This window comes from Chiroxiphia lanceolata, chromosome 7 (genome assembly GCF_009829145.1).
Source record: "Chiroxiphia lanceolata isolate bChiLan1 chromosome 7, bChiLan1.pri, whole genome shotgun sequence".
NCBI classification, from domain to species: domain Eukaryota; kingdom Metazoa; phylum Chordata; class Aves; order Passeriformes; family Pipridae; genus Chiroxiphia; species Chiroxiphia lanceolata.
In genome coordinates this window covers 16,132,365-16,155,974 of record NC_045643.1, presented here as the reverse complement: position 1 = coordinate 16,155,974, position 23,610 = coordinate 16,132,365, and the positions used below count along the sequence as shown (strand labels likewise).

Genomic DNA, 23,610 nt, shown 5'->3' with positions numbered 1-23,610 from the left:
CCATTTCCCATCGGTACAGCCAGAAACTCTATCTGGCTGCAATACCCAAATACAAGCATATTAAGAAATAATTCTTTACCGTTCTCATCTCTGGTCATGATATAGCCTGAAGACTGTGAAGGCGGGCTGATGGTACCAACAGCATTTCTTGCAAGCACTCTGAATTCATATCGGTCACCTGCATTTAGTCCCGTAACCGTATATTGGCATTCACTGACATCAGTAAAGTTACACCTAAGCCAACGGTCTTTACTTCCTTGCCGTTTCTCAATGCTGTAAGCCACAATCTTACTGCCTCCATCACGCAGTGGGGGGGTCCATTTGAGGGTGATTGTTTCTCTAGTGACATCTATGTAATCAGGAGTACCAGGTGGGTCTGAAAGGGAAATAATGAAGATTTATTTTTATTACTGCTCACCATAGTTTACAAGAATAGAATTTTCTTGGATGAGTGATTGATCATTCACTTACCCACTGGAGAGACTGCCAAAGTAAATTTGCTTGGCTCGCTAGCTCGGCTTAGACCTGCAGCGTTTTCAGCATATACTTGGAACTGGTAATCCAGGCCTTCAAGCAGTCCAGTAATCCTGTATTCTCTGCTAGATATTAATGCAACATTAACCTTCTGCCACAAAATACTGTTTCTTTCCTTCTTTTCAACGTGGTATCCAATGATCTCTGAACCACCATCATAAGCAGGAGCATCCCAAGATATGGTCATTCCATCAGCAGTTATATTGTATACGACAGGCTTGCCTGGGGCACCTGGTGGTCTAAACTGATGCTTTGCCACAACATCTGCTGAGACAAGAGGTGGGCTCACTCCGTATCTGTTTTCTGCACGCACTCTAAACTGATATTCAGTGTCTTTGACAAGGTTTGGCACTTTGAAGGTTGTTCTTGCAGCACTTGAACACACCAGCTTCCAGTTCATTTGTGAGGTTTCTCTCTTCTCAATACTGTATCCAGTAATTTCTCCTCCCCCATCATCCTCAGGAGCTTCCCATGACAAAACTACACTATCTGCTTTGATTTCATCTAGTCTTAAAGGTGCTTTTGGCTTAGATGGAGGACCAAGAGTGATAACAGTAAATGTGAATGATTTTCTGCAGACTACATTATCAAGAATTAAAGTATATTTGCCACCATGCTCCTTTTTCACATTCTTGATGCTTAAGCTTATCTTGTTTTCAGTTTTCTTGAAACGAAGTTGTTCTGTTTCTTTAAGAGGGAGGTTGTCCTTGAGCCAGCTCATTGATGGCTTAGGTTTACCTTTATAGGGCAATTCAGTGTGCAGGTTATGTCCAATTCTTACTGCAATCTGTCCTCCAGGAATATCAGAAAGGTCAGCCTCAGGTGTTATTATAAGTTCCTTCACTGTAATGGGTCCGACAGTAACAGAGTCACTCATGCCTTTTTCATTTTTAGCAAAGACTCTGAATTCCATGACAGAAAGCTCTTTAAGTTTTTCAGCTACAAATTCACAGCTCTTGCTTGTGCCTGCATATGTCCATTCTTTCTCTTCCTGAAGTTTCTTCTCAATAACATAGTCTGATATAATGCTACCACCATCATAGTCCGGTTTGCTCCACCGCAGTGTAACAGAACTCTTTGTAGAATCTTTCATTGCTAGGTCTTTTACAGGTCCAGGTACATCTGCAGCTTTCACTGGTTCAGATGTCTCACAAGGTTCACCCAGTCCAATTTCATTTTCAGCAAGAACACGGAAGAAGAACGAAGTCTTCTCTGACAGGTTAGTTAGCTTAAAGGTGGTATTAGAACATTTTGTTGTAACAGTTGACCAGGCCCTCTTTGTAGCATCTCTTTTTTCAACAACATAATTTGTTATTTCAGAACCACCATTAATAAGAGGTGGCTCCCATACCAGTGTAACTGTGCCACGAGAAACATGCTTGAGCTGCAGCTTCTGGCAAGCAGAAGGTGTGTCAAGTACTTTTACATTCACAAATGATGATTTTGCTTCTCCAACTCCATTTTCAATTGTAAGAACATATTTTCCTGTATCATTTCGGGTAACTTGAGGAATAATAAGTAATGTAGATGATTCTGTGTTCTGAATTATATATCTTTCATCAGTTCCAAGATTCTTGTCACCCTTTCTCCATGTGACTGTTGGAGGAGGCCTTCCTTTAAATGGAATCATTATTTCCACATCTTCACCTGCTTTAGCAACAATAGATGTCCGGAGAGCAACATCCAGATCAATCTCTGGTGCCACTGTGGAAATAAATAAAAATCAATAATGCAATGTAAAATAAGAAATGCTTTGAAAAAAAAAAAAAAACAAAACCCCCACAGAAAAATGATAAATCACTAAAAAGTACAGTACCAAGAATATCTTTAGCTTGAACGGGTTCCATCATTTCAATAGGCTCTCCTTGTCCAGCACAATTCATAGCAGACACACGGAAATAATAATTAACACTTGGCTGAAGGTGTGATACAACATACTCGGTTGTTCTCACTTCTCCCTTAGTACTGACTACAGTCCATTCTTGCTCTTCGCCTTCCCTTTTCTCCACCACGTAGCTGGTAACTGGACTTCCTCCATCATAAGCAGGTTTAATCCAGCCAAGGGTGACAGATGTCTTGGTTGTATCCACAACCTTCAGCTTTGTTGGTGAGCCTGGCTTATCTGTAAATGATAATTAGGGGTGAAAAAAAAAATCAGAATCCATATTTACAATTAATCATAAAGAGGAAGAAAATATGCCCTCCATTACATTGGTGCAATCCCACACTAATTGCTCATTGTTCATGGATTTCTAACCAACCGGAAATACTCCATGTTGTATCTTACCAATAGGATCTGCAGCTTTGTAGAAGTCAGAAGCTTCAGAGAACGGACCTTGTCCAGCTGCATTGACAGCACAAACTCGGAAATGATATTCGCTGTTTTCAGTCAGACCTGTTACTTTCTGTCTGGTATCTCGAATACTTTCTTTAGTAACCTTGAACCAACTCAGACTCTTCTTGTCACGCTTCTCAAGAAAATATCCTGATATTTCACTGCCTCCATCAACTGTGGGCCTATTCCAGACAACGGTCATAGAATTCTTGGTTATCTTTGTGACTTCTGGTACACTAGGTGGTCCGGGTGTAACTGATTAAAAAATTATATATCAGTAGATTAGTACTAGTTACCAATAATACACAAGACAATTCAGTGGTGTAAGTTATTTTACATGTTTCTTACCAAATGAATTTTTGGCTATAACAGGTTCAGATTCAAGTGGGTCACCAATTCCAAACTTGTTCACACCACGGACACGGAACAAATATTCATTTCCTTTGATGAGTTTTGTTGTAGTTATGATACATCCCTCCAGTTTTTCAGAAATTAAAGACCAAACAACCCGACTTGTCTCCCGCTTTTCAACAACATAGTGTGTTACAGGTGCACCACCATCATCTGCTGGCGGGTCCCACATTATTGTAATCTTTTCAGCAGTGACTGTCTTAAACTGTATAGGTCCAGTTGGAGGTCCTGGCTTGTCTGTGAAAGGCAGAAGAAAGAAGATGTTAAGTATTTATTACTGAGGTATTGTTTAATAGTAAAATACAGTCGCATCTCAAGACATACCAAGTATCTGTAGTCTAATGTGGGCAGATGCTGAACCCATGGCATTCTTTAGTTTTAATTCATAGGTGCCACTGTTGAGTCGATTTGCATCCTTGATGAGTATAGAAGCAAATTCTGTTGTGTTTTCAAAAGACACTAGTGCACTGGTTTGTACCTCGTTGCCATTTTTGAACCATTCAATTGTGGGTATAGGCTTGCCTGAGATGCCTAATTTTAGCTTAACTGAAGTTCCTGCTTTGTATTTCACCACTTCTGTATATTCTGGTGGCACATCAATTTCAGGTGCACCTTAAGAAAAAATAAGAATAAGTTAAAAATATGCTTATTTTAGCCCTGTATTTAATAAAACACCAAAATAATAGTACTTTATTTAAGATAATATTTACAGGCATTTGATAAGTACAGATCAAATATAGCATATATAACTTAAATTATAAACCTAGAACAAGTTAGAACCAAGACAAGACAATCACATGTATAAATATAATCACTTCGGCCATGGGGCATGGGCAGACTTCTGTTGCTCTTAGAATAGATACCATAAGACTCTAAAATGCAGATATAGCCAAAGATGTTCATTGCAATCATGCCCAAATGCTCACAGTCATTCAAGCTTCTTGAATCAATCACTGTAAACCAGCCTTCCATATTTAAAAGACTATGGATCTACAAAACAGTACTGCCTTTAACCTTTCTAGTACCACAAAATGATACCATTATATCATTGCAAAACACTTACCATATGTATCAACGCATGTGATAGGACCCACAACATCTGAGGGATTACTGATGGAACCAACGGCATTCTTTGCAAAGACACGGAATTCATACCGGGAATTCTGTGTCAGACCAGATACTGTGAACTGAGTCTCAATAACATTGGTGAAGCTTGCTTTTGTCCATCTGCCATCTGGAAGATCACGTTTTTCTACAATGTATCCAGTGATCTTGCTACCACCATCAAATGCTGGCTTCTGCCAGGAGAGAGTGATAGCAGTCTTGGAAATATCTGAGACACGGACATTTCTTGGTGGTTCTGCAGTAGGAAACATAAGTATATTGCCAATGAATAACAACTGTTTTGAATATTGGCTTACCGCACAGAACAGACTATCACAGGGAAAACAAAATGGCTGGGCTTCTTTATTTTCTAGAGAATACATACCACAAGCGTCAATTGCAAGGACTGGATCAGAAGGACGACTTGCTTTTCCAATGCCAGCTGCATTTTCTGCATAAACTCTAAATTCATAGATAAGGCCAGCGCTGATGGTGGTGACTTTGAAATGAGTGGTGCGAATAAGCGTCTTGTTAGCCTTCTGCCATAATATGCTATTCCTGTCTTTCATTTCCAGGTGGTATCCAATGATAGCATTGCCACCATTAGTGACTGGTTCATGCCATCCAACAGTAATACTTTCTCGGGTGACATTGGTGACCCATGGTGTAGAAGGAGGGCCAGGGGTAGCTGATGATATCAAAAGAAGTGGTTAATTGTTAATAAAATTACATTTTCAACATCAGAGCATTAAAACATCAACTTATACCACAAGAAGCATGTTACTCACTGTAAGGAAGCTTGACAACCACACACTGTGAGTCTATGTGATCACTGATGCCAAAGCGGTTCTCAGCTTTGATGCGGAATTGGTATTCTTCTCCTGTCGTGAGCCTCATAACTTTGATAACTGTTCTAGCAACAGTTGCAGACACTTCAGACCAAGCTGCAGTACTTGTTTCTCTTTTCAGTACAATGTAGTTGGTAACTTGACTTCCACCATCATAAGCTGGTGGTTGCCATCTAAGTGTTACACTCTCTTCAGTGACATCGCTAAGGACAACAGGACCAACAGGAGGACCAGGTCTATCCAGCACAACAATATTAACAAATGATTTTGTGGTGCCACTTGAATTGGCAGCAGTAATGTCATATCTGCCAGCATCAGCAGCCACACTTTCTTTAAGGTTAATGACGAGACTTTCTGCAGTGGTTTCTGTGTGAAATCTCATAGTGGGTTTCAGTGGAACACCATCTCTAGACAATGTCACCTTTGGCAATGGTTTTCCAGAAACTGGAATTTCAACTTTCAGGTTTGATCCTGATCTAACATATACAGTATTATGAGGGAAGCCTTTCATGTCAATCTCAGGAGATTCTGAAAAAGAAAACAGTTTCAAACCATTAAAAAATGTTCTCTCTTTAAAAATATGAATGCAATTGAATGTGTATCAACTTTTGTTCTCATGTCAGGAAGCATACCTAATTGTTCTTTAACTGTAACAGGAAGTAGTAGTTCCTTAGGATCACTTAAACCAGCTTGGTTTTCTGCATACACTCTGAAGAAATAGTCAGTGTTCTCCTTAAGACCATGGACAACATGATGAGTTGTCTTTACAACTGCACACTTAACCCATTTTTGCTGTCCTTTCTCCAGAGCTTCAATGAGGTAGCTCACAATTCTGCTTCCGCCATCATGTTCTGGTTTTAACCATGAAAGAGAAACACTGTCCTTTGTGACATTTGTTACTCCTAGTTTTTCTGGTGGGCTGGGTTTTTCTGAGAAAAAAAAATGCAAGAGGTTAAACAATATAGAAAGTATTTACTTTTTGTATTAGTAATTACACAGGAATGCCATCTGGTTCAAATTTATGTATTTTACAAATTTGTGTATTAGAAATACTTTAAGTAGAATGCAAACACAATTTAAAATTCAAGCTATTATTTATCCCTTTTTCATTTGTTAAACCAGAGACAAACCTACAAAAAAAATGACCTATTTTACTGTTAGTGGATTTAAAACTTTTTTACATTATTTCAAAATAAAAACTTTAAAACATATAAAGTATTAAAAAATATTTTTTCATAGTAAGACATACCTGTTATTTTTGTTCCTTCCTTGGTCTCAGAAGGCACTCCAACACCATACTCATTTTCTCCAGAGACCCGGAAGTAGTAAATGCCACCTTCTTGCAAACCAGTCACTTTGTAGGACAGGCGATGACAATTGTTTGTCACAGTGACCCATGCTTTTTTGCTAGCTTCTCGTTTTTCAATTACATAGTTCTTTACAGGTGCTCCGCCATCGTTTTCAGGAACATCCCAGGATAACACAGCAGATTCTTTAGTTATGTCTTTTGTTGCAATATTAGATGGTGGGCCAGGAGTATCAAGAACTTTGACAATTAAGGTCAATGTAGCAGTGTTCAGGATGTTTTGTAGTGTTAACGTGTATTTTCCAGAATCATTCCTTGTTGCTTTTTCAATAGTGAGAGATGTACAATTATCTGAAGTGTCAATGCTTGCTCGTACACGGAGATCAGTGTCTGGTTTGTTCCATGTTACATTTGGGACTGGTTTGCCTCTGAAAGGAACAGTCATTGTGAATGATCCACCAGCCCTTACAATTAAAGTCTTCCGCATTTCACTGTCAATATCAAAAGCAGGTTCTTCCTCTCTTTCTTTTGCCAGCTGAGGTTCTGAGACATCACTTGGTTCACTGACACCCATTTTGTTAATAGATTTCACTCTAAAAACATACTCAGAGCCTGATACTAATCCACTTATAGTATATTCTGTGCCTCTTAAATTCTGAATAGCAGTTGTCCAGTCAGTTTCATCAGTTTTCTTGTATTCAACAGTGTATCCTGTTACTGGGGCACCTCCATCAAACAGTGGCTTTGTCCAACCAATTGTGATATTTGACCTTGTAGAATCCATAATCTTAGGTTTAGACGGGGGTGATGGCAAGAAGATTGGATCTTCTGCTTTAATCAATGGTGTGGTTTCACTTGGGAGACTGAGGCCAGCAGCATTTTCTGCATAAACCCGGAATTCATATTCACATCCTTCACGGAGACCAGATGATTTCACTCTTAAATCATAAACTGGTTTTTTGTTTACACGAATCCATCTTAGGCTGGTTTTCTCACGCCTTTCAATTACATAGCCAGAGATCTCACTGCCTCCATCAGACTCAGGTCTTGCCCAGCACAGAGTTATCGAATCTTTGCTCACACTGGTAATCTCTAAAGACGTAGGTGGACTTGGAACTGTAAATGGGTCTAGGGCTTTGACAGCAACACTTTCTAGAGGCTCACCAACACCGTATTTGTTAACTCCCATCACTCTGAAAATATACTCATTTCCCTTTAGTAATTTTGTCACTTTACAGGATGTTGTTCTAAGCTCTCCTTCACAAAGTGTCCATGCAATTCTGCTGGTCTCACGTTTTTCCACAATATAATAATCAATATCTGCACCACCGTTTTCTTGAGGGGGTCCCCATGATAAATGGCACTTTTCAGCAGTAAGGCCTTTTATTTCTAATGGGCCTGCAGGTGGGCCAGGTCTGTCAAGCACTTTGCAATTAATTGCCAAAGATCTTGTTCCTGCAACATTTTGTAATGTTAGTACATACTGTCCTGAATCACTTCGGATACAGTCCTTAATGGTTATTGCAGTTGTATAATCTGTTGAGACTATTTCAACTCTAGCTTTTCCTTCAAGCTCCTTACCATCCTTTGTCCATGCAACCACTGGTATTGGCCGACCTGCAATATCAGCATTGACTTTAAACACTTCTCCAGCTTTCACAACTACAACATCCCTGAATTTGGCATCCATCATAATTCTTGGAGCCTCTACATCATCTTTTACGGTCACAGGTCCAGTTGATTCAGATGGCTGACTGAAGAGTCCAGCAGCATTCTTTGCAATCACACGGAATTCATATCGCTGGTCTTCTGTAAGTCCACCTACGTCAAAGTATGTTTCTTGCACATTAGTAAAATTACATTTTAGCCAGCGACCATCTGGTATCTCTCTGCGTTCAATAATATATCCTGTTACTTTAGCTCCACCATCATATTCTGGTTTAGTCCACTTCAGTGAGACAGATGTTCTTGTAATATTAATAACTTCTGGTTGACCGGGAGGATCACATGGATCTCTTGCAGCAACTGGTTCACATGATTTACTGCATTTGCCTATTCCAGCAATGTTTTCTGCATACACACGATACTCATATAGCAGTCCTTCATCAAGACCTGTAACTTTCATTTGTGTATCAGTTATAAGGCTCTTGTTGACTTTTGTCCAGAGAATGCTGCTTCTTTCCTTACGCTCCAAGTGATATCCTAGTACTACGCTACCTCCATCATTAACTGGTACCTGCCAAGTTACAATCATGAAAGCTTTAGTTGCGTGTGCCACATGAGGAGTACCAGGTGGACCTGGAGGCTTAAATGGATACTCTGCTACAACAGAAGGAGAATTAGTGTAAGTGCTTTTCCCATACCGGTTTTCTGCACAAATACGGAACTGATATTCAGATCCGGTGATGAGTCGAGATACTTTAATTGATGTTCTTGCAACTGCTGCAGATACTACCTCCCATGTTGTTGTGGTAGTGTCTCTCTTCTCCACAATGTAATTGCTAATATGGCACCCACCATCATATTCTGGAGGTTTCCAAGACAATGTTACACTATCAGCACTAACTTCATCAATATGAACATCAGTTGGTGGCCCTGGTCTGTCAAGAACAACTACAGTTAAAGAAGCTGTTGTTGATCCGGCAGTATTTGAAAGATGTAATTCATAATGTCCCAAATCTTCATTTGAAGCTTCCTTGATGGACAGTGAAGTTGAAGTCTTTGATGTCTGAACATTTACCCTGGTTGTCTGTTTTAAGCGATTCCCATCCTTCTTCCAGCTAACAGTTGGAAGAGGTCGTCCTCTGAATGGAATATCGATCTTAAGATCATCTCCAGCTTTCACAGTGAATGTGTTGAAAAGGAGCTCAACAGATGGCTGGATTTCAATATCTTTTGCAATGACCGGGACACCAAGTTCTCTTGGATCACTTTTTCCTTTTTCATTAACAGCAATCACTCTGAAACTGTACTCTTCTCCCATACTTAAGCCTGTTATTGTTGCTTCTAATGTTTTCACCTGTGTGCATGCACTCCATTTTACACTTCCTTTAGTTTGCATTTCTACTACATAACCAGTAATTTTACTGCCACCATCGCTCTCTGGCTTTTCCCATTTAATTGAAACAGAGTTGCGAGTCACATCAACAAGCATGACCTTTGCAGGTGGAGAAGGTGGTTCAGACACCTTAATTGGGTCAGCTGTTTCTGCTGGTAAGCCAACCCCATATTCATTTACAGCTAGAACCCGGAAGTAATAACTACATCCTTCTTGTAGTTGAGTAATCTTGAAGGAGTTCTTAGTGCAGTTGTTTGTAACTGTGGCATATGCCTTTCTTGTGGATTCTCGCTTTTCAACTACATAGTTGGTAATTTTAGCTCCACCATCAATAAGTGGTGGTTCCCAGGCTAAAGTTACAAAATCTTTTTTCACTTCTCTGATTGTCAGGTTCATAGGTGCACTAGGTGTATCAAGCACTCTGACATTAACAAAAGCTGATTTTTTGCCACTGTTGTTCTCTAATGTAAGATTGTATCTACCACTATCAAATCTATTGACATTGTCAATGACCAGCATTGTATAGGAACTAGTAACTTCAATCTGAGCTCGCTCACTAATTGTTCCTTCTGCTTTCTCCCATTTAACTTCAGGTTCTGGTCTTCCTTTGATGGTGACAAACAGGCGTAATGTACCACTAGCACGTACAGTGACTACTTTTCTGAGGTCTGCATCAAGTTCAATTTCAGGAGGTTCAATCTTGTCCTCTGCTAAGACTGCACCAGGTATAGTAGCAGGTTCTCCTACTCCTTCTGAGTTGATGGCACAGATTCGGAAGTTATATTCCTGGTTCTCTTTTAGTTTGGTCACGGTGAACTGTTTTGCTTGTAGGCCTGTTGGTGGGGTGCAGGTAGTCCATTCATCAGCGGCAGCTTCTTTTACTTCTACTACATATCCCTTAACAGGAGCACCACCATCATAAATAGGCTTACTCCAGGCAAGGGAAACTGATGACCTGGAAGTATCTGTAACCTTTGGATTGGTGGGTGGACCTGGGGGATATAATACATCACAAGCACGATAGAAAATGGATGGCTCACTGGGTTCCCCTACCCCTGCAGCATTTTCAGCAGAAACTCTAAATTCATAGAAATGCCCATCAGTAAGACCTGTTACTCTGAATCGCAAGTCTGTCAGCCTTTTCTTATTGCATTTGGTCCACCGGATACCATCTTTGTCTCGTTTTTCAAGTATGTAACCTTCAATTTCAGCTCCTCCATTGTCTTCTGGGCGACCCCATGTCACCACCATAGAATCTTTTGTGATTGCTGAAACTTCAGGTGTTGAAGGAGGACCAGGGGGTTTGTATGGATTACGAGCCACAATTGGTTCAGATTCCAAGGGCTCTCCAATTCCGTATTTATTCACTGCCATTACACGGAAAATGTACTCATTGCCAGGAAGGAGTCTGGTTACTTTGAGGTTAAGAGCCTGCACATCTGTTGCTACTTGTGTCCATGAAAGTCTGCTTGTCTCTCTCTTCTCAATGATATAATGTGAAATATTAGAACCACCATCCTGTAATGGTGGAGCCCATGACAAGTAGCATTTTTCTGCAGTGACACCTGTAACCTTCAAAGGTCCTTCTGGAGGTCCTGGTCTGTCAAGCACTTTTACAGTGATTGGTATAGATTTGGTGCCACCAACATTTTTGAGGTTAAGAGTATAGTGACCTCCATCTACTCTTATACAGTCTTTGACAGTGAGAGTTGTTTTCTGAATGGTAGATTTAATTTCCATTCTTGCAGTTGCTTCTTCAAGGTCTTTACCATCTTTTGACCATGAAATGTCAGGAATAGGTTTGCCATGGATATCAGCTTCAAGAACAAAGGTTTCTCCAGCACGAACAACAATGACATCTCTGTATTTAGGATCCAATGAAGCCCCTGGTGCTTCAATTTCATCTCTGGCAGTAATGGGCCCTGTACTTTCAGATGGTTCACTCAAGCAACCTGCTGCATTTCTTGCAATTACTCTAAATTCATATCGTTGGTTTTCGACAAGACCACTTACTGTAAATTCTGTTTCCAACACATTTGTAAAGCTGGCTTTCATCCAGCGACCATCTGGTAGCTCTTTCTTTTCTACAATATAACCAGTTATTTTGCTTCCACCATCATATTCTGGTTTTTTCCACTGCAGTGTAATATTACTTCTTGTAACAACAATGGCATCTGGGCGGCCAGGTGGGTCGCAAGGATCTCGGGCAACATACAGTTCTGATACTTTGCTGACTTTGCCAATGCCAACAATGTTTTCAGCAGAAACTCTGAACTCATATTCAAGACCTTCTTCAAGACCATCTGTTTTATATTTGGTGTCGGTAATGAGTGACTTGTTCTGTTTTGTCCAAAGAATGCTGTTCTTATCTTTACGCTCAAGATGGTAGCCAAGAACTTTGCTTCCTCCATCATTAACTGGTTCATGCCACTGTACAATCATATGGTCTTTGGAAGTTGCTGTTACAAATGGGGTTCCAGGTGGTCCAGGCACCTTGTAGGGGTATTGCACAACAACTGGTTTAGAAGCCAAAGGAGAGCTCTTTCCATATCTATTTTCAGCAGTAATCCTGAACTGGTATTCAGTACCTGTTTTAAGCTTTGTTGCTTTGATAGTTGTTCTTGCAACAGTTGCTGACACAATGCTCCATGTGGTAGTGCTTGTGTCACGCTTTTCTACTATATAGTTGCTTATCTGACAGCCGCCAGTATAATCAGGTGGATCCCATGATAAAACAACAAAGTCTGCACTAACTTCATCAAATCGGACAGGTCCTTGTGGTGGGCCAGGCTTTTCCAGTACAATTATGTTCAGATGCTCTGTTGCTGTACCTGCTGCATTTGTTGCTGTTACTGTATATTTGCCAAAGTCTTCCTTGTTGCTTTCTTTAATATGTAAGATCGTTGATGTTGTTGTATCCTGAATATTTAATCTGGTTGTCTGTTTCAGTGGCTGCTCATCTTTTGTCCAAGTAATAGTAGGTTTGGGTCTACCTATAAATGGTACTTCTACTTTTAGATCTTCTCCAGCTTGTACACTGTATGTATTAAACATCAGTTTGAAACTTGGCTCAATTGTCAAGTCTTTAGCTATCACAGGAATTCCAAGTGCTCTAGGATCACTTTTTCCTTTTTCATTGTAGGCAATCACACGGAATTGATATTCCTGTCCCGGACTCAAACCAGACACCACTGCATTGCATGTTTTGGACTCACTAACAACACTCCATTTTTCTGTTCCTTTAGGCAGCATTTCAACAATGTATCCCAAAATTCTGCTACCTCCATCATGTTCAGGTTTTTCCCATGTAAGTGATGCACTTCTCTGAGTCACATCAGTGAGTAATACTTTCCCAGGAGGCAGAGGTGGCTCTGAGGCTTTGACAGCATCCCTGGTTTCAGCTGGAACACCAATTCCAAATTCATTTTCAGCCATAACTCTGAAGTAATAAATTGCTCCTTCTGTAAGATTTTCAACTTTAAAACTTGTCTTGCCACACTTAGCACTTACATTTGCAAATGCCTTCCTGGTTGACTCACGCTTGTCTATTACATAGTTCTTTACCTTTGCACCACCATCAATAATGGGCGGTTCCCAAGATAATACAGCAGAATCCTTCTTTATATCCTTTACCACTAAGTTTTGTGGTGGTCCTGGTGTGTCCAAGACTTTAACTGTAACAAATGCAGATTTAGAACCACTGCTGTTCTCCAACTTAAGAATATACTTTCCAGCATCATTTCTATCACAGTTGTCAATTGAAAGTTGTGTGAAATTTATGCCTTTATCAATCTGAACTTTTTCTGTGAATTCACCTTCTTCTCGGGACCATGAGATGTCTGGTGTTGGTCGTCCCCTGAATGGTATGTGAATCCTAGCAGACCCACCAGCTCTAACCACTATACCCTTCCTTAGCTCTGAATCAATATCAAGTTCTGGAGCTTCAAGTTTGTCTTCTGGTTTAATAGTGCCAGGAACTGATGCAGCCTCTCCTACACCAATCTTGTTGAGAGCACACACTCGTAATTTGTATTCTTGATGTTCAGTAAGCTTTTTGATTTCAAATCGAGTGGCACGTATACCTGTTTGTGGTGTAACAAGCGACCATTCATCTTCGTCTGCCTTACAGATTTCTACCAGGTATCCCTGGATTTCACAACCACCATCATAAATAGGTTTACTCCAGCCAAGTAGAACTGAACTTTTGGTGGTATCCACAACATGGGTATTTGTTGGAGGGCCAGGCTTGAACATCGGGTCACAAGCTTTAAAGTAAGGAGAAACTTGACTTGGTTCACCCACTCCAGCAGCATTTTCAGCAGAAACTCTAAATTCATATTCATGATCCTCTGTTAATCCTGTTACTCTTAATCGCAAATCTGTAATTCGCCGTTTATTGCATTTTATCCATCTGATGCCTGCTCGGTCTCTCTTTTCTACAATGTAACCTACAATTTCACTACCACCATCACTATCCGGACGGGTCCAGCAGACAGTCATAGAATCCTTTGTGATGTTGGTAATTTCCAAGGCCTTTGGTGGTCCAGGAACCACAAATGGATTTTTCATCATCACTGGTACAGATTCTAATGGCTCCCCAACCCCATATTTGTTAACTGCCATAATACGGAAGACATACTCATTTCCTTCCAAGAGTTTTGTTACTTTCAGCATTGTAGGTAAAACCTCTGAAGCAACCACAGTCCATGCCAAGCGACTAGTTTCTCTCTTCTCTACAATATAATGAGAAATATCACTGCCACCATCATGAAGAGGAGGAGCCCATGCCAATGCACATTTTTCAGCTGTGACTCCTGTCACTTGGACTGGACCCTCTGGAGGTCCTGGCCTGTCCAGGACTTTTACATTTACTGTTACTGCCTTTGTTCCAGCAACATTAGAGGCTTCTAAAATGTACTGTCCACCATCAACTCTAATAGCATCTTTTACAACTATTAATGCACTGAAATCTGTGTTCTTTATTTCACACCTAGAAGTTTCCTCAAGCTCTTTATCTCCTTTGTACCACTTAATGGTTGGTAGTGGCTTTCCGTGAACATCAGCCTCAAGTCTGAATGTTTCACCAGCATTTACAACAATTGTGTCTTTGTACTTCGGATCCATTGAAATTCGTGGAAGTTCAACTTCATCCCTTGCTGTTATTGGACCTGTACTGTCAGAAGGTTTGCTTATTGCACCTGCAGCATTCTTTGCAATTACTCTAAATTCATATCTTTGGTCTTCAGTAAGCCCTGTTACAGTGAATTGAGTTTCAATGATATTTGTGAAGCTGGCTTTCATCCAGCGACCATCTGGTAAGTCACGTTTCTCTACAATATAACCAGTAATCTTACTTCCACCATCATATTCTGGTTTGGTCCATTGTAGAGTAATAGAGCTTCTTTTTATTATTATAGCTTCTGGGCGACCTGGAGGATCACACGGATCACGAGCTACATAGCACTCAGAAACTTTACTTGTTCTGCCTACACCAACAATATTTTCTGCAGAAACTCGAAATTCATATTCAATTCCTTCTTCAAGGTTATTTGTCTTAAAACTTGTGTCCTGAATAATAGTCTTGTTCACTTTAGTCCATAAAATGCTGTTTTTCTCCTTTCTCTCAAGATGGTAGCCCAACACTCTACTGCCACCATCATTTACTGGTTCATGCCACTGTACAACCATGGAGTCTTTTGTAACCGTTGTCACAAATGGTGTGCCAGGAGGTCCTGGTTCCTTGTAGGGGTACTGCGCTACAACTGGTGCAGAGTCCAATGCAAAACTCTGCCCATACCTGTTCTCAGCAAATATTCTGAACTGGTATTCTGAACCAGTTTTCAGTTTAGTCACTTTCAGTGTAGTTCTTGCAACAGTAGCTGAAACTGTTTCCCATACAGTGGTTGTTGTATCTCTCTTGTGAACAACATAGTTGGTGATTTGGCAGCCTCCTGTGTATGCTGGGGGATTCCATGACAGGGTAATACTTTCTGCACTTATTTCATCAAACTTCACAGGCCCTACTGGAGGGTCAGGTTTGTCTAGAGTTATAATGTCAATAGAGGCAGACTTTTGCCCAACAACATTAGCCACAGTGATTTCATAAGTGCCACTGTCCTCTTTGCTAGTTTCCTTAAGATTCAGTATAGTGAGATCAGTTGAATCGCTTACATTGATTCTTGTTGTCTGCCTTAATGGCTGGCCATCTTTTACCCAGGTAACAGTTGGTTTAGGTCGACCTGCAATTGGTATTTCTACTTTCAGATCTTGTCCCACTTGAACACTGTAACTGTGAAAAGCAGGTCTAACATCAGGTTCAATCACTAGGTCTTTGGCAACTATTGGAACTGCAAGTGCTCTAGGATCACTCTTACCCTTTTCATTTACAGCCATTACTCTAAAAAGATATTCTTCCCCTTGAGTTAGGTTAGTAATAACTGCTTCAAGTGTTTTTACACGAGCACATTCTGACCACTTCTCACTACCCTTTGCTTGCATTTCAACAATGTATTGTATGATTTTGCTACCACCATCATGTTCAGGTTTTGCCCAGCTTAGTGAGACGCTGTTTCTTGTGACATCATCCACTGTTATTTTCCCAGGAGGCTGTGGAACTTCAGCAACTTTAATTGGGTCACTGGTTTCTGCAGGGAGGCCAATTCCATATTCATTCTCAGCAGAAATTCTAAAGAAGTAATAGCAGCCCTCCTGAAGTTGATCTACTTTCCATGAAGTCTTGTGGCAGTTGGTTACAACAGCTGCATATGCCTTTCTTGTTGCTTCACGCTTTTCAATAATGAAATTCTTTATTTTTGCTCCACCATCCAAGAGAGGAGGCTCCCATGAAAGTGAAACAGAGTCTTTAGTGATCTCTCTGATCTTTAAATTAACAGGTGCACTCGGGGTATCCAGTACTCTTACGCTGACAAAGGCAGACTTTGTTCCACTGCTGTTTTCCAAGGTCAGAGTATACTTTCCAGTATCAAATCTGTTAACATTGTCTAGAACAAGGGAAGTAAAGCTGCTAGTGGTATCAATAATAGCTGCTTCTCTGATGTCACCATCCACTTTACCCCATTTTACTTCAGGTGTTGGACGACCTCTGATGGGAACAAACAATCTTAAGGAACCTCCTGCCCTCACATTTACAACCTTCCTTAATTCCATGTCAAGGTCAAGGTCTGGTGCCTCCATCTTTTCTTCTACAATAACAGAACCAGGAACATCTGCATGCTCTCCAACTCCTGCTTTATTAACTGCACATATGCGGAATTTGTACTCATGTTTTTCCACTAATTTTTCTACTTCCATGTGGGTATTCTTAATTCCAGTTGCAGGAGTACAAATTTTCCATTCACCATCACTTACATCACATTTTTCCACAATGTATCCCTGAATTTCAGAGCCACCATCATAGATAGGTTTACCCCATGAAAGGAAAACTGAAGATCTTGTAACATCCACAACTTTAGGATTATTGGGTGGACCTGGCTTGTAAATAGGATCACATGCCTTGTAGTAAGTGGACGGTGGGCTTGGTTCACTAAGACCAGCAGCATTTTCAGCTGAAACTCTGTACTCATAATCATGGTTTTCTATAAGACCAGTCACTCTGTATCGTAGTTCACTGATCAGGCGTTTGTTACATCTTGTCCAGCGAATACCTTCCTTATCTCGTTTTTCAAGAACGTAACCTAGGATTTCACTACCACCATCTGAGGCTGGCCTTTCCCATACAACTATCATAGAATCCTTGGTAACGGCTGTGACTTCTGGTGCCTTTGGTGGAAGTGGCACTGAAAATGGGTTCTTTGCGAGTACTGGTTCAGATTCAAGGGGTTCACCAACACCATATTTATTTACTGCCATGATGCGGAAAACATACTCATTTCCTTCTAAAAGTTTTGTAACTTTGCAATTTAGGGTTTGCACATTTGAGTCAACGACAGTCCACACCAAGCGACTGGTTTCCCTTTTTTCTACAACGTAGTGTGAAATGTCACTACCACCATCTTGTAGCGGTGGTTTCCATGACAATGTGCATTTTTCAGCAGTAACACCGGTAATCTCAACAGGTCCTTCTGGTGGTCCAGGTCTATCAAGAACCTTGATGTTAACAGGAACCTTCTTTTCACCTGCAACGTTCTTTGCCAGTAGGACATACTGACCACTGTCAACTCTTGTGGCTTCCTTCACACTAAGGCTTGTTGCAAAATCGGTACTTTTTATTTCCATGCGAGCAGTGCTTGTCAGCTCATGATCGCCTTTTAACCACTGAATGGAAGGTATTGGTTTGCCATGAACATCAGCATCAAGCTTGAATGACTCACCAGCGTTCACTACAATAGTGTCTTTGTATTTTGGATCCATACTTATATGGGGTGGTTCTACTTCATCTCTTGCTGTAATTGCCCCTGAGCTCTCAGACGGTTCACTGAAAACACCTGCAGCATTTCGTGCTATGACACGGAACTCATATCTCTGGTTTTCGACTAGACCAGTTACTTCAAATTGAGTATCAATGACATTTGTAAAACTTGCTTTCATCCAACGGCCATCAGGTAATTCCTTCTTTTCAACAACATAGCCTGTGATCTTACTTCCACCATCATATATAGGTTTCTTCCAATGAAGTGTTACTGAGCTTCTTGTGACAATTACAGGTTCTGGACGACCTGGAGGGTCACATGGATCACGTGCAGTATAGCATTCAGATCCTCTACTTGCCTTTCCAATTCCCACTATGTTTTCTGCATAGACTCTGAACTCATATTCAAGACCTTCCTCAAGACCAGTTGTCTTAAATTTGGTATCTGGAATAGGTGTTTTATTCAGTTTAGCCCACAGAATGCTGTTTCTTTCTTTACGCTCCAAATGATACCCAATGATCCTGCTACCACCATCATTGACTGGTTCATTCCATTGTACCACCATGCTGTCTTTTGAGATATTTGTTACAAAAGGTGTTCCAGGTGGACCGGGAACTTTAAATGGGTATTGGGCTATGATTGACTCTGAAGTGAGATATGTACTCTTCCCATATCTGTTTTCAGCTGCAATTCTGAACTGATATTCACAGCCAGTCTTTAAACGACATGCTTTTATAGTTGTTCTTGCAACTGTAGCTGACACAATGTGCCAAGTTGTGGTAGAAGTGTCTCTTCTCTCTACAATGTAATTATTGATAGAGCTACCACCATCATACTTGGGTGGTTCCCAGGAAATGGTAATACTATCTGCTGTTACTTCATCTACTTTTACTGGTCCAGTTGGAGGTCCTGGTTTGTCAAGGACAACAATATTTAGGGTCTCAGTTGCTTCACCAGCAGAGTTTGTAAGTTTAACTAAATATGTCCCCACATCTTCTCTGCAGGCTTCTTTTATTGTTAACACTGTGTTGTTTTCTGAACTTTCTGCATTTACTCTTGTAGTCTGCTTCAATGCCACATTGTCTTTATGCCAAAGCACTGCTGGTTTGGGTCGACCAACAAAAGGAACATCAACCTTTAAGTCCTCTCCTGCTAGAACACTGAAAGTGGTAAATAGTAGTTTGAAAGCTGGTGGAATTACAAGATCTTTTGCCACAACTGGTATACCCAGCTGGCGAGGATCACTGATACCTTTCTCATTCTGAGCTGAAACACGGAAGGTGTATTCTTCACCTTGGATCAGTCCTGTGATGGTGGCTTCAGTAACTTTTACTGTAGCACAGGTTGACCACTTTTCACTGCCTTTGCTTTGCATTTCTACAATGTAGCCCAGAATTCTGCTACCACCATCATGTTCAGGTTTTTCCCAAGATAGGGATACACTATTTCTCGTCACATCCAACAAAGTTATTTTCCCTGGTGGAAGTGGTCTTTCTGATACTTTCACGGATTCTGAAGTTTCAACTGGAAGGCCTATTCCATACTCATTTTCAGCTAGGACTCTGAAGTAGTAGTTGCAGCCTTCTTGCAGTGAATCAACTTTCCAGCTGGTCTTGTGGCAATTGGCATTAACAGTTGAATAAGCTTTTCTTGTCGATTCACGCTTTTCAACAATGTAATTTTTTATTTTAGAGCCACCATCTATAAGAGGAGGTTCCCATGTGAGTGTAACTGAAGATTTCGTAACTTCTTTTATTTTCAAATCTTGAGGTGCTCCTGGGGTATCAAGAACTCTGACATTCACAAATGCTGACTTACTACCTGAGCTGTTTTCAACTGTCAGTATGTATTTGCCACTATCAAATCTATTTACATTTTCAATGATAAGTAAAGTATAAGAGCTTGTTGATTCAATGCTAGCTCTATCCAAAGATTCCTCATGTTCTCTTGTCCATTTTACTTCTGGTGCTGGTCTTCCCTTAATCGGGACAAAGAGCCTTAGAGTACAGCAGGCTCTAATAGTGACAACTTTACGTAGTTCTGCATCAAGTTCAATCTCTGGAGGTAGCATTCTTTCTTCAGCTTTCGGAGTCCCAGGAACAAGAGCAGGTTCTCCAAGACCTTCAGAGTTCATAGCATATATTCTTATTTTATACTCTTGATTTTCTTTCAGATCAGTGATGGTAAAAGAAGTGGCCTTTAGACCTATTGGTGGAGTTACAATCTTCCACTCATCTTCTTCAGGTAGTGCAATCTCAACCATGTAACCTGTGATCTCTGAACCACCATCATATATTGGTTTGTTCCATGCTATTGTAATTGAGGACTTGCTGCTATCCAAAACACGAGGATTACCTGGGGGACCAGGCTTAAATACAGTATCACAAGCTTTATAGAATGGACTGGTTGGGCTTGGCTCACTGACTCCAGCAGCATTTTCAGCCATGACTCTGTATTCATATTCATGGCCTTCTGTTAGTCCAGACACTTTATAACGTAAGTCAGTAACAACCCTTTTGTTACATTTCACCCACCGTAGACCAGCCCTGTCTCGACGTTCCACAATATAGTTAGTTATTGGGCTCCCACCATCAGAATCAGGATGGCCCCAACAGACAACCATGGAATCTTTTGTAATTGCTGTAACTTCAGGTGTTTTAGGTGGATCAGGTGGCACATATGGATTTACTGCAAGAACAGGTTCTGATTCTAGAGGCTCACCAACTCCATACTTGTTAACAGCCATAACTCGGAACACATACTCATTGCCCTTCAGCAACTTAGTAACCTTCAGTTTAGTCACTGGAACTTCTGTGGCTACAGCTGTCCATGCCAATCTACTGGTTTCTCGTTTTTCAACCACATAATGGTCAATCTTTGCTCCTCCGTCATCCAGTGGGGGTAGCCACGACAGCACACACTTTTCTGCAGTGACCTCAGACACAGCCAAAGGCCCTTCTGGGGGACCAGGTCTATCGAGAACTTTAACATTGAAGATATGCTTGGCAAAGCCACCAGGATTTGTTGCAGTAAGTGTATAAGCACCACCATCTCTTCTTGAGGAATCCTTGTTGATAAGTACAGTAGAAAAATCTGCCATTTTTATTTCTAATTTTGCTGTGTCTTCAAGTTCTTTTTCTCCCTTTGTCCATGTCATAGTTGGTGGAGGACGACCTGAAACATCAGCCTCAAGTCTGAAAAGTTCACCTGCTTTCAGCACTATGGCATCTTTGTATTTAGCATCCACTTTTATCCTTGGTGCTTCAATGTCATCTCTACAAGTGATTGCATCTGATGGCTCAGAGGGCTGACTAACAGCTCCACCAGCATTCCTAGCAATCACACGGAATTCATAGGCAGCGTCTTCTGTCAAACCACTTACAGTGAATTCAGTCTCTAGTATATTGCTGAAATTAGCCTTCAGCCAACGGCCATTAGGAAGGTCTCTTTTTTCAACGGTATAGCCAGTTATCTTAAAACCTCCATTATATTCCGGTTTAGTCCACTTCAGTGTAACTGCATGTCTTGTAATGTTCAGAGGTATTGGCTTACCAGGTGGATCTATTGGGTCCAGGGCAAATACAGGCTCAGATGGCTTGCTTGGCTTACTCTTCCCAGCTAGATTTTCTGCTATAACACGGAATTCATATGCAATGCCATCGGTAAGTCCAGATGATTTAAAGATATTGCCTGATACCAGCATTTTACTTACAGTCTGCCAAAGAATGCTGTTTCTCTCTTTTCTTTCAACATGATATCCCAGTATAGGGCTTCCACCATCAGTAACTGGCTCATTCCAGCTAATGGTCATAGTTTCTTTGGTGACTGCTATCACCTGAGGAGTGCCAGGAGGCCCAGGTACCTTAAATGGGTAGTTGGCAACTACAGATCCTGAAGTAATGGCTGGACCAATTCCATATCTGTTTTGAGCTCTAACACGGAACTGATATTCAACTCCAGTAGTAAGACGAACAGCTTTAAATGTAGTACGTATCACTGTAGTTGCCAATTCAGTCCATGTGGTACTGTCAGTTTGACGCATTTCTACAACATAGTTACTTATTGGTACACCACCATCATTCAAAGGAGGCTCCCATGAGAATGTCAGGAAATCAGATGAAATTTCATCAAATTTGATTGGTCCAGTAGGAGGCCCAGGTATGTCATGAACCTGAACTGTGATTACTTCACTAACTTCTCCAACAATATTTTTGGCTGACAGTGGGTATTGACCACTATCACTTCGAATACATTCATTGATGGTTAGTATGGTTGCAGTTGCAGTATTTTCATAATTTACTCTTTGTGTTTGCTTAAGTATCTGGTCTTCTTTCTTCCAGGTCACAGTAGGCCTTGGACGACCAAGTACAGGGATTTCAATCTTGATATTGTCACCAGCTTTGGCAATGACTGTTTTCTGGTAGATAGCACGGAGGTCAAACTCTGGGAGCATAGTTTGCTCCTTGATAATAACTGGTCTGCTTTCTCTTGGGGGGCTTCTTCCAGCACTGTTAACTGCCATAACCTGGAAAGTATACTCTTCATTTTCAGTTAGATTCTTTACTACGCAGTCCAGTGTTTTTACAGTGGTGATGTGTGCCCACTGGTTGGTTCCTTTTCTCTGTGCTTCAATTACATACCCAGTGATCTTGCTGCCACCATCGTGTTCTGGTTTCGGCCAAGCCAGGCTAACTGAGTTCCGTGTTACATCCATAATATTAAGGCTCTCAGGTGGGGATGGTGCCTCAGAAGCTCTCACTGGTTCTGCAGTTTCAGCTGGTTCACCAATACCATACTCATTTTCAGCCAGTACTCTGAAATAGTATTCACATCCCTCAGCCAAATTAGGAATCCTGAAGGAACACTTCTGGCAGTTGGTTGTGACTGTTGAATATGCCTTCCGAGTTGATTCACGTTTCTCAACAATATAGTTTGTTATACGGGAACCTCCATCTACCAGAGGCATATCCCATTGGAGGGTGATGCTGTCCTTGGTTATTTCTCTAGGCTTAAGGTTTATTGGTGGACCTGGTGTATCCAAAACTTTTACATTTACAAAGCCAGTCTTCTTACCAGCAGCATTTTCAAGAGTCATTACATATTTTCCTGCATCATATCTGGTGCACTCTGTGACAATCAACAGTGTAAAGGAGTCAGTATTTTCAATACTGGCACGTCCTTTGAGTGAAACATCATCTTTTGTCCATGTAACATCTGGAGTTGGACGGCCTTTAATTGGTACAAAAATCCGAATAGTTAATCCAGCTCTAACAACAAGAGTTCTTCTTAGCTCAGCATCTAATTCAAAGTCAGGAATCTCTTCTCGGTCTTTGATTTCCACACTTGGAATTATTGCTGGTTCACCGACACCTGCAGCATTCATGGCAGAGATTCTGAAATTGTATTTGGCTCCTGTCTGCAGATGAGCTACAACAAACTGAGTGATTCTTAAAGCAGTCCCTATAGTGTCTTTTACCCATTCTTCTTCTCCTTCCTTTTGATGCTCTACTATATAGCCAGTGATGTCAAGACCACCATCATAGTGAGGCTTGCCCCAGGCTAAAGATGCACTTGTCTTTGTAGTATCAGTTACTCTTGGATTTGCAGGCGGACCTGGTGGGTCTGAAAAGCAAGGAAAAGATAAA

General features: G+C 40.9%; 1 protein-coding gene across 1 annotated transcript in view; it reads right to left on the bottom strand.

Moving 5' to 3' along the window:
• Window positions 1-23,610, bottom strand: part of TTN (titin) — a 241,520-nt gene that overhangs the window by 22,249 nt on the left and 195,661 nt on the right. The window contains exons 266-276 of the mRNA XM_032694032.1: window positions 6,482-23,587; window positions 5,865-6,161; window positions 5,173-5,760; window positions 4,770-5,072; window positions 4,344-4,640; window positions 3,605-3,892; window positions 3,218-3,517; window positions 2,822-3,124; window positions 2,351-2,656; window positions 472-2,238; window positions 80-376 (exon numbers count right to left, since the gene is read on the bottom strand). Coding sequence (XP_032549923.1) covers window positions 80-376; window positions 472-2,238; window positions 2,351-2,656; window positions 2,822-3,124; window positions 3,218-3,517; window positions 3,605-3,892; window positions 4,344-4,640; window positions 4,770-5,072; window positions 5,173-5,760; window positions 5,865-6,161; window positions 6,482-23,587 — 21,852 coding nt within the window. The remainder of the gene's footprint in view (window positions 1-79; window positions 377-471; window positions 2,239-2,350; window positions 2,657-2,821; window positions 3,125-3,217; window positions 3,518-3,604; window positions 3,893-4,343; window positions 4,641-4,769; window positions 5,073-5,172; window positions 5,761-5,864; window positions 6,162-6,481; window positions 23,588-23,610) is intronic.